Consider the following 18,238-nt stretch of genomic DNA (forward strand, 5'->3'; position numbering starts at 1 on the left):
CATACTATCACTCAGGCTGGGGGGACAAAACTTACACCCCTCAGAAAGGGCCCGCAACTTGGGAGTCCTCCTGGACCCACAGCTAACTTTTGACCACCATCTCTCAGCTGTGACCAGGGGGGCATTTGCCCAGGTTCGCCTGGTGCGCCAGTTGCGGCCCTACCTGAATCGGGAGGCCCTCACAACAGTCACTCGAGCCCTTGTGATCTCCAGGCTGGAATACTGTAATGTGCTCTACATGGGGCTGCCCTTGAAGAGCATCCGGAGACTTCAGCTAGTCCAGAATGCAGCCGCGCGAGTGATCGTGGGCGCACCACGGTTCGCCCACATAACACCGATCCTCCGTGAGCTGCACTGGCTACCTGTCGATCTCCGGGTGCACTTCAAGGTCCTACTCACCACCTATAAAGCGCTCCATGGTAGTGGATCTGGCTATTTGAGAGACCGCCTTCTGCCAATTACCTCCCTGCGTCCCATCAGATCGCATAGAGTTGGCCTCCTCCGTATTCCATCCGCCAGTCAGTGCCGACTGGCGACTACTCGGAGGAGAGCCTTCTCTGTTGCGGCTCCGACGCTATGGAACAATCTCCCCGTGGAGATTCGTACCCTCACCACCGTCCAGGCCTTCCGCACAGCCCTCAAGAACTGGCTAGCCCGTCAGGCCTGGGGATAATCTTATTTTTGCCCCTCCCGAATGCTGAGTGAATGTTGAGTTTTACTGTCTAACTTACTTTTGTGCACATTTTTTTTTGTATTGTCCTACACTCCCCTTCCTTTTGATTGTAAGCCGCCCTGAGTCCCCTCAGGGAAAAGGGCGGCCTATAAATGTCTAATAAATCCTAAATAAAATGTTGGAGAGAGGATGTAGAAGTTGTGATGTGTAAGAGAAGGGTACATCCCCTTCCACCTTCAGCCCCTCAGAGGTAAGATGCTTTTATTTATGACTAGGATTCCTTGTTCTGGATCATAAGTTATCTTACCTGCATATCAAGAGCTGAGGTGGTGCAGTGGGTAGAGTGCAGTACTGCAGGCCACTTCAGCTGACTGCTAGTTCAGCAGTTCAGCGGTTCAAATCTCACCGGCTCAGGGTTGACTCAGCCTTCCATCCTTCCAAGGTGGGTAAAATGAGGACCCAGATTGTGGGGGCGATATGCTGACTCTGTAAACCGCTTAGAGAGGGCTGAAAGCCCTATGAAGCGGTATATACCGGTAAGTCTAACTGCTATTGCTATTGCTATTGCTATATTTGTCCCCAGAGAAGCAGATAGTTTATAGAGAATCTTTTTTCAAGTTTGGTTGACTAACCATATCAGAAAAATCATTCATAGTTTCAGGAAGGAAAGGTAACCTGTCGTTACCCATATTTCTGGAATAATGTAAGAGCTAGAAGAGGGTAGTGAATGAAGAGGAGAGCAAATTAGGGCCCATGAAATCAGAAGTACATGCTTGGAGTTAAAGAATAGTGATGGAATAACAGGAGTTTATGAGCATATGAAAAGATCTTCCCTGGCAGTGTCTTGTGGTACTGTGTGATTGTTCGTGTCACCCAGTGCTTCAGCTGGAATTTTTGGTAGTGGCGGATGCAGCAGCTGTGGGCATCCCCAGAATAGATTCTAGTTATAAAGAGAGGATGATGTCATGGGGAATGCATAACAGAGACATTCATGCTTGCAGTACAACAACATGGGTGGAGGAGGTGTACAGAAGGAGTTAGTTAACTGTTTTATTGCCTTCAAGTTGTTTGGCCTAAGGGGGAAGGAGCCAACTTTCCAAATGTGGCCCATCTTCATAGCATCATCCTTTTAGTTACCATCATGTAGGCCAGGGATGTCAAACTTAATTTCATTGAGGGCCACTTCAAGGTTGTGTTTGACCTGGGGGACCAGGGTGGGCATGGCCAGGATGGGCATGGCCAGCTCGACATCTCTCCTGTCGTGGGTGTCTGTGGTGGCCCAATCACTCTGCCAGAGAAAACAGGCTCCTGAGCTCAGTTTTCAGTGGCAAAGGGGTTGCAGAAGGCCGTGGCAGCTGAAAATGGAGCTTGGGAGCCCATTTTCACTGGCACAAGCACCCTGGGCCGTTCCTTTGCTGTTTCCAGGGTGGCCCCGTGGGCTGAATCCGGTCGCCAGGCCTTTAGTTTGACACCCCTGATGTAGGCAAATCTATCTGGATAATCGTCATAGGCATTTATTGTAGAGACGGGATATATTTTTAATTATATCCTATGTTTTATTCCATGACTCACAACACAATACATACATGCATGCCTACATACATACATACAGACATACATACATACATACATACATATGTGAGTACGTACATACCCAATCCCATTTTATTTTAACAGCAATCCCATAAGTTGGGTTGAAAGATCACATTTTTGACATTGGAGTAAATGTAAACCTTCATCTTCTCAATCCTAGTTCAGTATTCTAGCCACTGTATTATACTGACTCTGCTAAGTTGCCTCTGACAGGCAGCTCTAAAACTCAAATACAGCACTAGGCTGTTCATATCTTGGTGAATGATTTGACTGTTGCATAAGACTGAGAGCTATGCAAAGATCACTTTCACCAAAGTCTTTGATGGGGAGATGCAAAAGGAAACTCTTAGGATGTTCTCTGAGAAAATTTAGAATGTTATCAAACAAAACAATATTGCCACAAAAATGGCAACAGAGTTCATTGTTCCTCCCATAAGGTGAAAACACTATTAATCAATGCTAAAATGACTTCATAGTTGCATCCCAGATTTTTGACCTTTTTTTTAGCTAGCAGAAAGAAGGAGTAATTTCACTGCAGGACAATTTTGGGAGGGAAAATCTAAAATGCAATTTTTTGAAACTATACAAGGAGAAGAACGTCAAAACTTTTCTGTTATTCCAAGATGTATGTTCTGGAATAATACCAGAGGGGGTATTCAGCAGGTTCTGACCAGTTCTGGAGAAATGGTAGCGGAAATTTTGAGTAGTTCGGAGAACCAGCAAATATCACCTCTGACTGGCCCCTCCCCCATCTATTCTCTGCCTCCCGAGTCCCAGTTGATCTGGAGGAAATGGGGATTTTGCAGTAACCTTTTTGCAGTGGGGGAATGGAGATTTAACAGTATCCTTCCCCTCCCATGCCCACCAAGCCATGCCATGTCCACCAAGCCACAGAACTGGTAGTAAAAAAATTTGAATCCCACCACTGAATAATACATTGCGTCCCTGGAAAGTTGGTAACAGTAAGAATAGTTTAACAATTACTTAGAGAGGTGATGTATTCGAGAGCCAACTGGCCAATTTATCTTGGAATCCTTCTAGAGGAATTGCATTAAAATGATAATCCTGTGGTAGCAAATGAACAATTAGATGCCAAATATAGTAGATTCCATCTACTGGGTGTCTATGAAAAAAATATGGCAAATGCTGGAAGGAAGTCTCCTGGTTTTTGCAGATGCAGCCTTATGCTCTGCAGATGTTGGGACTACAGGCTCAGAATTCATAGTCAGCAGTTATTTACCTGTACTGACAGGTGTTCCTGGAATTATGGCCCCAATGCTGGCTGGGGAATTCTGGAAGTTGAAGTCCACCCATCTTAAAGGTGCTGAGATTGAGAAAAGATGGTGTATGGCAATGTGGCACATGAGCATAAGGCAGCTTCACGCATCAAATGCTTGTGGTGAAACCTTCCTTCAAATAAGAGCCGAGATGGCGCAGTGGTTAGAGTGCAGCACTGAAGGCTACTTCAGTTGACTGCTAGCTGCAGTTCAACAGTTCAAATCCCAGCAGGCTCAAGGTTGACTCAGTCTTCCATCCTTCTGAGGTGGGTAAAATGAGGACCCGGATTGTTGGGGGGGCAATATGCTGACTCTGTAAACCGCTTAGAGAGGGCTGTAAAAGCACTATGAAGCGGTATATAAGTCTAAGTGCTATTACTATTGTGCAATGGAAACATGACTTGATAGCTTTTCCAGTAGGTGAACTGACCTCTTTTCAAGTTCTGCCAACTCCCAAGGTAACTGTTGGCGTAAACTTGCCAGGTAAGAAGATAATAACCTCTCAACAGTGTTGACTCACTGTTTCCATTTTAAGCCACCTTCCCAGGAGTATTTTAATATCTCCTTTCCTCTGCTTTGTTTTTGAAAGCCATGGATGTCAGTTAGACAGCTGTAGAGGTTAGATCTATTGGTCTTGAAGACTCACTGTTACATCTGGGCTAAGGGTTGTGTGCTATCAAATATTACTTGCAAGGAAACGGTAGTGGATGGCATGCATATTCTCATCTCCCACTTTCAAACTCACAGAGGCTGGCCACTTTAAGAAACAGAATGCTGAATTAAGGCAAGTCTTAGCCTGATTCAACAGGGTTGTTGTTTTTTCCTTTTTTTAAAATTTTTATTTCTCATATATACATTCACAATTATATAATCTCATTACTGTTGTTAATAATATGTATTTATAACAATTTTTCTCCCCTACAATTGACAATATAATTGAGATTGCTTTCTTACCATCCCATACATCCATCTTATTTTACAACAATCCTACTTCTTCTTCCTTCCTTCCCTCCTTCCTTCCCTCCTTTCTTCTCTTCTTCTCTCCTTCCTTCCCTCCTTCCTTCCCCCTTTCTTCCCTCCTTTCTTCTCTCCTTCTCTCCTTCCCCCCTTCCTTCCCTCCTTCCTTCCCTCCTTTCTTCTCTCCTTCTCTCCTTCCTTTTCTCCTTCCTTCCCTCCTTCCTTCCCTCCTTTCTTCTCTCCTTCATTCCCTTCTTCCTTCCCTCCTTTCTTCTCTCCTTCCTTCCCTCCTTTCTTCTCTCCTTCCCTCCTTCCTTCCCTCCTTGCTTCCCTCCCTCCTTCCTTTCCTCCTTCCTTTCAAACAGGGTTGTTTTTATATTCTTCACCCCTTGGTTATTCTGAAATAGAACAATCTTTTAATGCCTAAAATGTCCCAGGAAATTCATAAGCACCATTTTCATTGCCTCCCAGGACATCTGAAGCAGGGAAGGCTGGAATCAGTGTACAAAGGGGGCTGTCTCCTGGTTGTGTTAATGATTGTTGTGGGGTTTTTTTTCAGCTGCTGTTTATTTTAATCTTTGCACACATTATTTTTTACCTTTTTAACACACTCTGTTGCCCAGAGTCATGTAAATTGACTACCGTAAATAAATAGTTGAACAGCTAAGTGCCTGAGAATATGAAAACCCATATACCCTAATAATTAATATGCATTTTCCTTCTTGACAGGTGGTGGCCAAGAGAGGGAAGGATTACATCCTGAAACACATCCCCATCATGCACAAAGACCAGTGTGCTCTCACTGCCTCTGAAGCCCACCTCAAGTACATCAAGGAGGCCGTTCGGTTGGACGACGTAGCTGTCCATTATTACAGATTGTACAAGGTATGGAATGAGGCTACAGCAAGCCAACCTTTGGGTAAAGGGACCACCCTTCGGCAGTTTCTAATCTTTTTATGGGATGATGCCTCCCAGTCATAATTTTTAACTTTTCCCTATCATACGATTCATCCACATCACAAAAATCCAATTAAAAAAAATTCTTTGGAGGTAGGCTTAGACAAGGGTGTCAAACTTGATTTCATTGAGGGCCGCATAAGGGTTGTGTTTGATCTCATGGGGGGGGGGGGCATGGTCAGGGGGGGCTTGGCCAGCTTGATGTCACTTCTGTCAGGAGCTCCTGTGGTGCCCTGAGTGGTCTGCGAGTGAAAATGGGCTCCCGAGCTCCCATTTTTGGCTACCACAGCCTCCTGCAACCCTCTGCCAGTGAAAATGGAGCTCGGGAGGGCCACAGTGGAAAACAGAGCTTGGGAGACCGTTTTCACTGGAAAAAGCACTGTGGACCAGTCCTTCACTGTTTCCAGAGCACCCCTGCAGGCCAGATCTAAGTACCCCGCAGGCCGGATCCAGCCCCCAGGCCTTGAGTTTGACACCTCTGGCTTAGAGGCACATTTTAAATTGCAAGTCAAGTAGCTGCAGGTTTTTTTAATAGTCCCTTTTCAAAAACTGGAGATAAAGATATGTGGTGAATTCTAAATCTGTGAGCATTGTGCTCTGCCCGGCAGCTGAGATTCAGGAGGATGTTACCTGGACTGGCACTAACTTTGTTGGATGTAATCATGGTCCTTTAGTAATTGCTTTGCAAGCAAATGTTTGAAATGTTTTTTTTCCAAATGACAATGGGAGTGTGGATTATTCAGTGAGTTGAGTAATGCGCACAGCTGAGAGGAAAGCAGGCTTAACAGTAGGAATATAACAGAATTAATTTTCCATCTTGCATTTAAGAAGATATGCTATCCAGATCCTGATCCAGAGAGTGAAATATGTTAGTTTGCTGAATATTTTTCAAATAATGGAAATGTATTGCCCAATAGCAGCATAAATTCTATTTTTCAGGAACTATTCAAGGTCATTGGGATGAAATTCTCTGCAGGGCCTGACTGTTGCAAATTCAAGGGCTCCTCTATGGATCTCTTTAGCTGTGTACATCCCAAATATTAGAGCCAGGACTGGAGACTGGCTCTCAGATTCTTTATAATAGCAATAGGAATAGCACTTAGACTTATATACCGCTTCACAGTGTTCTGTAGCTCTCTCTAAGTGGCTTACAGTGTCAGTATATTGCCCCCAACAATCTGGGTCCTCATTTTATCATCCTCGGGAGGATGGAAGGCAGAGTCAACCTTGAGAACAGTGAGACTCGAACTGCCAGTAGCCAGCAGTCAGAAGAAGTAGTCTGCAGTACTGTGTTCTAACTGTAGCCTGCAGTATTGCACTCCAATCACTGCACCACCACTGCAGTGGCTATAATGACATAGTGCAGTGATGGCTAACCTTTCTGGCGTCAAGTGCCAAAAGCCTGCACGCATGTACACATCCATAATGCAATGCGCGTGCAACTCCCTCTGCGCCCCACACCCCCATACATGCATGCATGACCCACACACACATGCCCTGTCCCCCACGCATGCGTGGCAGAGACCTGAAAACCCACTGGCCAGTGGGAGGCGCACACACACATGCTCAGCAATAGAGCTGAGCTGGGGTGATGGCTCGTGTACCATAGGTTCACCATCACGGACATAGTGATGAGGGCATGCCATAGAGAGGGCGTACCATAGGTTCGCCATCACAGACATAGTGTATGTTGGGGGGGTGTTTTTTCTAGATATTGAAAAAATATTGACATTTTATAAACATTGAATTACACCGTGCAGTCTTTTAAGAATCCAAAATCACCCCATTTAGAGTGATACATTCTCATTGCTCAATTGGCATTCATTGAATTATTATTGCCCTAAGAAGCTGTTTAGTTGTTTGCACAACAAAGTTGACCCTACTGAAGGTGGTGTAAGATTTTTATAGGCCTCCTGCTATTTGATTCTTTGACAAGCTCTTAGAGGCTGCATTCAGTGTTACCAGCTGACCGTCTTAGACACTGTATTTGGGTAGGTTCAGATACAGCCATAATTGTTAAATGGAGCTTCTATTTGCAAAGAAAAGATGCATATTTCCAAATGATAGTTGTTTGCAGGGAGCAAGCAGGAGATGCTGACCTATGTGTCATCCAGCTGTGGAAAGCAAGAGCAGCTAAGCCTCCATATGAGCCTCCAAAGCAAAATAAAAATAGGAAAACTTTCCAAGCTAAAAATGCTGATCTCACCCGCTGCAAAATAATTTTGGAGGTGCCAAAGGGAAGGGATGATGCTGAAAAAGAATGGAGTGGTGGGTTATCCTGCTTTTTCTGAGGGTTATACGGTTGTGGTCCAATCAATTCTTGCAGTGCTTTAAAAAAAAACCAAATTCTTCCTTCATTTGGGTCAAAGGAATGTTTCTTTTCTCAATCAGTTAGTTAATATGTGTAGCAGTAGCACTTAGACTTATATACCGCTTCACAGTGCTTTTACAGCCCTCTCTAAGCGGTTTTACAAAGTCAGCATATTGCCCCCCAACAAGAGCCAAGGTGGCGCAGTGGTTAAATGCAGCACTGCAGGCTACTGCTAGATCAGCAGTTCAGCGGTTCAAATCCCACCGGCTCAGGGTTGACTCAGCCTTCCATCCTTCCGAGGTGGGTAAAATGAGGACCCAGATTGTTGGGGGCAATATGCTGACTCTCTGTAAACCGCTTAGAGAGGGCTGAAAGCCCTATGAAGCGGTATATAAGTCTAGTCTACTGCTATTTGGCTCCTCATTTTACCCAGATCAGAACGATGGAAGGCTGAGTCAACCTTGAGCCTGGTGAGATTTGATCTGCCAAATTGCAGGCAGCCGGCAGGCAGCAGAAGTAACCCTGCAGTGCTGCATTCCAACCACTACGTTACCTGACTCTGAGCTGTACATTTCAGGTTGTCATTGATAATATTAGCCAAATGCATTATGTGGGGAAATAATGCAAGTGTATTTTCTCATAGGACAAGAAAGAAATTGACGCTTCCCTTTCCCTTGGGCTTACCACAAAGGGCATCCAGATATTCCAGGTACATGTTTCCATAACTGACTTATTGGTACAAACTATTCAGTTACTTATGCAGATATGATTGAGGCCATTTCTTTTTCTGGATTCTGGCAGATGTGCACAAGCTGTGTTCCCAGGGTCTTATGTAATTCCCCAAAGCCTTCCATGTAGACCCAATAACCTCCAAATTTGCCTTTTTTAAAACCCTAAAAGGTGAAAAGTATTACATGCCTGAGCCAAAAACAATGATACTGGGTTTAATTTTAAAATGAAATGAAATAATTTGGGGACTCTCCCCCCCCCCCCCAATGCCATACAGTCCATACACACTCAAAGCTGAAGCATGGGCCTTCATCTGGAAAAGTGTTCCAGAGTACTACATCCTACTCAGTATAAATATTTTTTGTTAAAAATTCTGTTCTCTGAACCCAATTCTGCACAGCTCAGTATCTAAGTGAATAAAATATTTTGAATAAATAATGTAAATAAATAAACTCCCCCCCCCAATGCTTCCTGATGCCCCTCTGCCCATCTTTACAATTTCACATTATTCCCACTTTTTATTTTTGTTGTTTCATTGTAAGCCTACCAGAAGTAGCTCCAGGGCACGATGGGTAGCAACAGTGGTGGGTTCCAGATCCCCTTCCAACCGGTATGGTTGGAACAGGCCCAGCGGCGTCTACATGGACGCACACAGCATACGCATGAGTCTTGCCGTCCAGCAGCGCCTCTGCGACGCTCCAGCTGCTCGGTGGAGCGTTGCGCAGGTGCTGTACGCACCATGCATGGAAGCGCTGAAGACTTTAAACACAGGTAAGGAGGGCGGGCCGGTGGGCACTCCGGAGCACCATACCAGAGCGGTACCCAGTGCTCCTGGCAGGCTCCGGTACGCCCGTACCAGGGCGTACTTCCTACAACCCACCACTGGGTAGCAAACAAATGTAACAACAAATAAAAGAGTCATAATTTCATTGTTTGAAATTCTGTAGCTCATATGCAGATGTCTGTAGAGATTCTCAGTCATCCAGGTCATGGTTGTCCCAAAGGTGCTTTTTCTGGAGGCAACTGGGCTTTCTTGTTTTTTCCTTTGAAGATGTTTCGCTTCTCATCCAAGAAGCTTTTTCAGCTCTGACAGTGTTAAGTCAGCTCCCCATTGGAAGAGCGAGGACGTTCAGAGAAGCATTGTGAGAATTGTGTTGGAGAACACACAAACCAGCATACAGAGACACTGCAGTTTAAATAGGCTTTTACTTTCGTGGAAATAGAGGTTCAAATCCACCCGGATTTATGGAAGCTCACTGGATGACTTTGAGCAAGTCCCTTGTTGTTAGCCAACTTACCTGAAGAGCTGGGAATTGTTTTAAGGGAAAATTGGAAGAGTGTATTTATGCTAAGTATTTTTTCATTCCAAAAGGGAATAGAAAATATAAATTGAATGAGTGAATGTTGCGTTCTGTATTATTTTATATCCTGCTGGTAGGGAGACACTCCAGATGCTGGCCCAAGGTCACCCAGCAGAGTGCCTAAGGAAGGACTGAAACTCACAATCTCCCACTTTCTAACCTGATAACTTGGTTCCACCACAAAACCGCTGAGGACAAAATCGCGCTCGACGAAAGCGCGCATTTGACATCATCACAGCGCGACGAAAACATCGCGCTGTTATCGAAAAATGTAAAAATAAAGTGAAAACCTTACCCTAACCCCCCTAAACCTAACCCTTAACCTAACCCTAAATGTAACCCTAAACCTAACCGTTAACGTAACGCTAAACCTAACGCTAACCCTTAACCTAACGCTAAACGTAACCCTAACGCTCTGAACCTAACCCTTAACCTAACCCTAACCCTAAACCTAACCCTTACCTTTATGTGAATCGGCTTGCTTTAATTTTAATTTTATTTCAATTTTTAATTTTTTTCGTCGCGCTGTGATGACGTCAAATGCGCGCTTTCATCGAGCGCGATTTTGTCCTCCGTGGTTTTGACGGGTCACGGATAACTTAACCACTATACCAAACTGGCTCTCTATTCCAAAGGCAGAGATCCCCAACCCCGGTCGGTGTCATGCCAGAAACCGGGCCACGCAAGCAAAGGCCCATCCGTGGGATCCAGGCAGCACATCAAACCATGCCCTCTTCAGTCTGCGGAAAAAATCTCTCTCCATGGAACCAGTCCGTGGTGCCGCAAAGGTTGGAGGCTGCTGCTCTAGAGTAATGCAACTCTTAACAGGAAAAAAAAGTTATCTGCCAAATCTAGCCAGGCAGTCCAATCTAATCAGCGCAAGCAGTACCTCCTATGCAATGTGACAAGCATCATGTCGAGCAAATCATTTGAAAACCTCATGCGTCTGCTTCCTTTTTGACTTAGGGAATGAAAAATAGTGGCTGAATTCAGTGAGCAGGGCATATTGTTTCAGTTTAAAAGCTGTATACTTTCTAAGAGAAGCGTAGCGTAATCATGTTATCTTTTTTTTCCCCTTCTCTCCTCCTTTCAGAATGTAAACAGTGAAAGACAACTGCTCTATGATTTCCCTTGGACCAACGTAGGGAAACTTGTATTCGTGGTGAGTAGGGAAACTCCAATCCTCTGTAGGATTTTGATACCTTATATCTGTGATGGTGAACCTATGGCATGCATGCCACAGATGGCACCAGCCGTCGCCTCAGCCCAGCTCTATTCTGCATGCGCGTGTGCCTCCCGGTGGCCAGCTGATCTTCAGGTCTCAGCTACACATGCACAGGGGGGCGGGGGATAAGTGAGGGATGTGTGGGGGGTGCTTGCATTGCATTTTGGGGGTTCACACATGTGTGTGCGCCCTTCCACACCTTGTTTTGGGCCTGGAAGGCCTCCTGCACCAACCTGGAAGCCAAAACAGGGACCAGGGCGGGCCGAATGCAAGTGAGGGAAGGGTGCATATGCAGGAGGGCGGGGTGCATGCGTGGGGGCGCTCGCATTGCATTTTGGGATTTCGCACAAGTGCGCATTCAGAACTTGGCACCAAAAAGGTTACCTATCACCGCCGTATATATTATGACAACCACTGTAAAAGATTTTTTAAAAGCCTTACAAAGTTGGGTTGAAGAGAAGTCTCTCTGTGTGTGGGTGAACGTCTTCACGTCTCTTGTCTTTGCAGGGCAAGAGATTTGAGATTCTGCCTGACGGCCTGCCGTCTGCTCGCAAGCTCACCTACTACACTGGCTGCCCTTTGCGATCTCGGCATCTCCTGCAGCTCCTGAGCAATAGCCATCGCCTCTACATGAACCTGCAACCTCTCCTGCGGCAGATCAGGAAGCTAGAGGAGAACGAAGGTAGAAATCCCACGTTTAACGCCAGTTTGAAACGATGTATGCATTTCTGGTGGGAGGCGGTGGTTCAGTGGCTAAGGCGCTGAGCTTGTCGATCAGAAAGGTCGGCAGTTCGGCGGTTCGAATCCCTAGTGCCGCATTAACAGAGTGAGCTCCCGTTACCTGTCCCAGCTTCTGCCAACCTAGCAGTTCGAAAGCATGTAAAAAATGAAAGTAGAAAAATAGGAACCACCTTTGGTGGGAAGGTAGCAGCGTTCCGTGCGCCTTTGGCGTTGAGTCATGCCGGCCACATGACCATGGAGACGTCTTCGGACAGCGCTGGCTCTTCGGCTTTGAAACTGAGATGAGCACTGCCCCCTAGAGTCGGGAACGACTAGCACATATGTGCGAGGGGAACCTTTGCCTTTATGCATTTCTGACTTTGTGATAATAGCACCCACTGTATATGAAGCCATACATAATGCATAATGTCATTTCTGAGCCCATCATTCAGACGCCAGATTAAGCACGGGTGTTACATTCTTTCGCGTATGGTTCTTCCAGAGAAAAAACAATATCGTGAATCCTACATCAGCGATGCTCTGGACCTTGATATGGATCAACTGGAAAAGCGTTCCCGAGCCAGTGGAAGTAGTTCGGGCAGTGTGAAGCACAAGCGTCTCTCCCGCCACTCAACCGCTAGCCATAGCAGTTCCCACACCTCTGGAATTGAGACTGATCCAAAGCCCAGGGAACGGGGGACTGAGGAGGACTTCATGGTGGCTGCTGTCCATCGCCAGCTGAGAGCTTGCAGCTCTATGACCAGTCACGGTAGTTCTCATACCTCTGGAGTAGAAAGCAGTGAGAAGGAACGCCTGGAGGAGGACTCCTCTCAGGAGGATGGTAATTGCCCACATTTGGTTCATTCTTGACAATCTTTGCCCAGTAATGTAGAGTTTCAGTTTGTTGGTTTGTCTGATTCCTAAATTGGGATTCAAGTTCCAGAATATGGAATATAGTAATACTTTACATGTATGGTAAATCTGTGCATGTACAGTACTGTTTACCGTGTTTCCCCGGAAATAAGGTCTTATTTTCTTTTGAAACCCCCCTTCCCGAAATAAGCGCTTGGCCTTATTTTCGGGGAGGTCTTATTATTTTTGAGGTGCAGGAGGCAGTGAGCGTGGTCACCTCATGGCTGCTGCTATGTTGCAATATTTTCAGGGAGGGCTTATTTTCAGGGGAGGGCTTATTTTAGCGCATGGACTCAAAAGCCGGATTTGGCTTATTATCTGAGGAGGTCTTATTTTTGGGGAAACATTTACTTTATTTATTTTTTGATAGATGTTTTTGTATTTTCTATATTATTTTATAGATTTAGAAATAGATATCCATTTTTACATCTTTTTTTTCTGTATGCATTTTGGGGTTGTTGTTTTTTTTAGTTATTTGACGATGTTTGTACAGTAAAAACAATGAAAAATATTTTAAAAAATTAATTCGGTATATCAAGTTTTAAAAGCGGTTTTCAAACAACCTTGGAACGGGTTTTCTCTGCTCGAGTGTCTAGAGACCCACTGGCAATGAGCATAACTAGTCTTATGATATGCTGGCTGGGTGTCAACTCGCATAATTTCTCAGGATGCCAAAGGGATTCTAGATATTAATCCAACACAGCTGCGAGGAGCTGATTTGCACCAGGGTTTTTTTTTCCCAAGCTGTGTTCTGGAAGAGCCTATGGATGCATAAGAACTTGATGGAGTTTATTTGAACACAGTCATTTTTTCTTAATCTCTGGAGCTTGCCTCTTTATCAAAGGTTTGTGGAATTTTTAATTATCAATTCCCACTGCCTGAAAAAGATTTGAAAACTCCTGGTAGAGGCAGTGCTAGAAGGGCCAATGCCCTGACTTTGGTTTCTATGTCATTATCTCTTTAATATTTCCTGTTATTAAAAACATCCAAGGATACATTCTCAAGAATAAAGAGCAGCAAAACAACAGATGAAACAAAGCATGCCAGCATTCTCCCAGTCGGTGTCAGGTTTTCTTTCTTTCTTCTTCTTATTGAAATTGGGTGGCCAGAAGGAAGTTATCATGAGTGAAGAAATGGCCCGTAGAGGACTGTAAATCCTTTCCATGTGGATTTCATCCTGTCCTACGGCTGGTGGGACAAAGAGCCTAGAAGGAAAAGGGTGTGTGCATTATTTTCCTCTCTTATTCCTCTGGATTTGATTGCTGCTTCCCGCAGCTGCTTTTCATTCTGGGAACAAAAGAAAAGGCTCCTTGTCTCTTTAGATTTTTTTTTCCTGTTGTAAAGCTGCCAGGGGCTGCCACAAAGAAGGAGTCAAACTATTCTCCAAAGCACTTGAGGGTAGGACAAGAAGCAATGAGTGGAAACTAATCAAGGAGAGAAGCAACTTAGAACTAAGGACAAATTTCCTGACAGTTAGAACAATTAACCAGTGGAACAACTTATCTCCGGAGGTTGTGAATGCTCCAACATTGGAAGTTTTAAAGAAGATGTTGGATAACCATTTGTCTGAAGTGGTGTAGGGTTTCCTGCCTAAGCAGGGGGTTGGACTAGAAGACCTCCAGGCCCCCTTCTAACTCCGTTATTCTGTTCTGTGAGATTATGCTTTCTTGTACCCATAGTCTTGTCAATGCAGCTGTTCCAGCTCCTCCACTCCCCTGGCATTTATTATCCCTTTGTTTCAGAAATAGAAATGCTGGTTGATGATCCTCGAGATCTCGAGCCAACAAGTGAAACTTCTCTGGATGACATCAGTCCTGATGTTTGCATTTACATCACAGAGGACATGCTGTTGGCCAGGAAGTTTAATGGACATTCAGGTGAGTAAGTTCCTTACAATAAGTAAGGAACAAATGGATAACCCTAATACAGGTAGCCCTCAACTTACAACAGTGTGTTTAGTGGCAGTTCAAAGTTACAACAGCACTGAAAAAAGTGACTTATGACCGTTTTTCCACACTTACGACCATTGCAGGAAGCCCACAGTCACATGATTTACATTTGGATGCTTGACAACTGACTCACATTTATGACGGTTGCAGTGTCCCTTTTGCAGCCTTATGTCAAGCAAAGTCAATGGGGCAGCTAGATTCACTTAACAACCATGTTACTAATTTAACAACTGCACTAATTCACTTAACAAATTTGGCATGAAACATCATAAAAATGGGACCAAATCCACTTAACAAATTTCTCGCTTAGCAACATAAATTCTGGGCTCAATTGTGGTCGTAAGTTAAGGACTACATATACTTTTATTATGATTACAAAAGGTTCAAATATACACTACATGCAACATACCAAATATTTAATGATAAACAAAGAAGTAACCATTCATTTCAAGTTAGCAGGTTCCAGCAGAGTAGATATATCAGTCTTAATTTTAACATCTTGTATTTTACCAAACTGTGTCATATCAGGCTGAATTTTAATCGTTTCCACTCAAATAATTTTCAGGATAAGGACAGCCTTCCTCAGCAATAGCAATAGCACTTAGACTTATATACTAGTTCACAGTGTTTTTACAGCCCTCTCTAAGCAGTTTAAATAGTCAGCCTATTGCCCCCAACAATTTGACTCCTCATTTTACCCAACTCAGAAGGATGGAAGTCTGAGTGTATCTTGAGCCTGGTGAGATTCGGTCTGCCAAATTTCAGGCAGCCGGCAGGCAGCACAAGTACCCTGCAGTACTGCACTCTAACCACTGTGCCACTGTGGCTCATCCGTGGCTTAGGATGCTCCAAAAAAGAGCTTTCATAATCCCTAGTTAGCATGACCCACGGGAAGTCCCTAGTTAGCTGGGAAATTGAAGTCTGCTCATATGGAGAGCACCTGGTTAAAGAAGGTTGTATTCATTCCATCGAACTCATTATTGGTGTACTTAGAATTCTGTAAAGGCCAACTAAAAGAGAACAGGCTCATATGATATTTACAATACAATTGGATACAAAAAGTGCACTTCAGATGTATTGTATCCTGTTCAGTATTACAATACCATGAAAACTTAATGACGATTGAATCAGGAAAACTTCTCACCTCTTTTGGTTTTTATTTTCTTGTCACCTAACTCAGGATTAGTTGTCAAAGAAGTGAATTCGTCGACTTCCAGCTCCTCGGAGACAGTGGTGAAACTTCGTGGCCAGAGCATTGATTCATTGCCACAGGTTTGTGAATTGTGATGGGGAAAACCAAATCAGACTGAATGGGTGGGTGACTATGACAGAACATGGCATTCTAATGGCAGCTAAGCATAACGGGAATGGAAGCAAAACGCAGCCATTGTGCTTTGTCAACCCATGTTTATAATTTAATGTATTGGTTGAACCCAGCCTGTGTTTCTTCTCAAGTTCTTACTCTCCTCAGAGAAGAGGCTAAATTTGGGGAAAGATCATTCTTTTTGCAGTCAAATTCAAGGGCCATCAACCACAACAATAACAAAATTCATAATGTTTTGATCAATATCAAACTCTATTTAAAGAAGCTACCAGACAGAAATAAAGCAAGTTGTTCCATAACTTGAGGGTCTCAGAATAAGGAAGGACAAATTAAACCTTTCCTTATTTTCTACAGAGCATCTGCCAGAAAGCAAGGACCTCCACCGATCGCCACAGCTTAAGTCTGGATGACATTCGGCTCTACCAAAAAGACTTCTTGCGCCTGGCGGGCCTATGCCAGGAGACAGCACAGAGTTTTACATTCGGGTGTGGCCATGGATTGGCCGAAGACGACCTGTATTGTAATGGCTGTTTAGCTCAACAGTGCATCAATATCCAAAATGCTTTTCCCGCCAAAAGAACCAGCAAATACTTTTCCTTGGACCTCGCCCATGAAGATGTTCCAGAATTTGTTGTCTGATGCTGTCCTTGGGTGCTCTGGCAAGACAGTGCAGTGTTTCCACTTCCAAAAACCCTTTCTGCTGTGCCAAACAGGATTTTTTCCCCTCAACAGTTTTCCCAGGAAAACGTTAAAAAAAAAAATCAAGGCCTGTTGCACTTTTGTAAAAGCTCGTCCTATTTGCGGGCTCTTCGGCATCAATGTTTGCCGTGAGGCAGAATTTGATTTGGTTAAAAATCAGTTGGATTTGGAAGACCTGGTCTCTTCTTTTGAAAGGACATCTTGATTCACAAGAAGGATGCACAATGTTTACTTTAAGTATAGATATATCTCTTTTATTTGTTTTTGTTTTTTTATTTGCCTCCCGGGGGCTCTTCTGTGCTATGCATACCATAGATTTTTGCATCACCTTTGCAGTTTAGTTTTTCCCCTTGTGAGAATAATCGCTTTAGTTCTTCTTCTCCATTCCCAAGTTTTTTTGTGCCATGTCAAGCCAAAGAAATGCCCCCTGCACAGTGAGTGACATCAAGACGAAGCTCTAAGCAATAACTAACCCAAAGGATTGTGTAGAAAAGTTGCTCAGATGATGAAAGCAACTTGAGATGCAAGGAATCCATCTTGTGATCTTCCCACCCACCCACCCCCACACAAAAAAGTATGTAAGCTTTTGATCCAAATGGAATCTTTGTGCTATTTTGTAAAGTTTACAAAAAGAAGAAGACAAACCAAAACAAGCAAATGAACAACAACAATCCCCAAATAGATGTTAGATGGTTTGGGGAAACTTTCTGGAAGCTTTGTTGTTTCAAAAGGGAAAAAAAATGAGGATGTAGCAATAGGATTTGCTGACCAAAGTACCTTAAGTTCAGAGAGAGAGAGAGTGAAAGAGAGAGACAGAAAGCATGTGTGAGAGAGAGCGAATATAAAAATATGCACATTGCAGAAAAGAGTATATGTTTAATGTATTTTTGAAAATATAAAACTCAATTTATGTTTTATTTTGGTTTTGATTTCAGTGCTATTTTTAAAAGAAAAATTAACACTTCCTTTCTTTCAAACTGCATGTATAGACAATCGTGCAAATGCACATTTTACACATGGTTAAAATAGTTTCTTTGGTTTTTATTATTATTATCATTATTATTATTATTTTGCTATTGAGCATAATAAGGGGGAGAGTGTTTCTGCACTGCAAACATGGCTTTCCCTACTCCAATATTTTTTTTTAAACTAAACTTTTGCTTCTATGTATCCTGAGATGTTCCCTTCCCCTTTCTGGAAAGGGGAAAGATTTCTATCTTGTTCCAGTGTTAGTTAGATCGATGAACAAATGGGACTTGGAAAAGGAATGCTCTGGTTTTATGTCTGCCATAGGTTGTAACAAAAGCTCCATCAGCTGCCATCCTCCTATCACCAAAGAGCAGATCACCATGGGATCTTTTTTTAGGGGGTCCCATGGTAAGACTGCCAACCCTTCCATTGTCCAAGCACACTGAGAGGATGGAATGAGTATCAATAGAACAGTGACAGAAGAAAATGCTATCCAATACATTTTCCCTGCAACACTGTGACTGATCTTGCACCGCACAATTCCCAGTTACTGAACAACATGCAAACGCTTGGTTAGTTTTA

The 18,238-nt window shown here is 43.8% G+C and overlaps 1 protein-coding gene across 2 annotated transcripts in view; it reads left to right on the forward strand.

Moving 5' to 3' along the window:
- Positions 1-17,604, forward strand: part of FRMD6 (FERM domain containing 6) — a 142,164-nt gene extending 124,560 nt beyond the window's left edge. For both annotated transcript variants that reach the window (XM_087728381.1, XM_087728386.1), the window contains 8 exons: positions 5,230-5,385; positions 8,412-8,477; positions 10,952-11,020; positions 11,591-11,765; positions 12,306-12,644; positions 14,458-14,592; positions 15,845-15,936; positions 16,343-17,604. In XM_087728381.1, coding sequence (XP_087584507.1) covers positions 5,230-5,385; positions 8,412-8,477; positions 10,952-11,020; positions 11,591-11,765; positions 12,306-12,644; positions 14,458-14,592; positions 15,845-15,936; positions 16,343-16,627 — 1,317 coding nt within the window. In that variant the 3' untranslated portion in view covers positions 16,628-17,604. The remainder of the gene's footprint in view (positions 1-5,229; positions 5,386-8,411; positions 8,478-10,951; positions 11,021-11,590; positions 11,766-12,305; positions 12,645-14,457; positions 14,593-15,844; positions 15,937-16,342) is intronic.
- Positions 17,605-18,238: the final 634 nt, after the last annotated feature.

The sequence above is a fragment of the Thamnophis sirtalis genome, unplaced genomic scaffold (assembly GCF_051295495.1).
Source record: "Thamnophis sirtalis isolate CommonGarterSnake01/CBP01778 unplaced genomic scaffold, rThaSir2_p1.2 scaffold_1, whole genome shotgun sequence".
In the NCBI taxonomy this organism is placed as follows: Eukaryota; Metazoa; Chordata; class Lepidosauria; order Squamata; family Natricidae; genus Thamnophis; species Thamnophis sirtalis.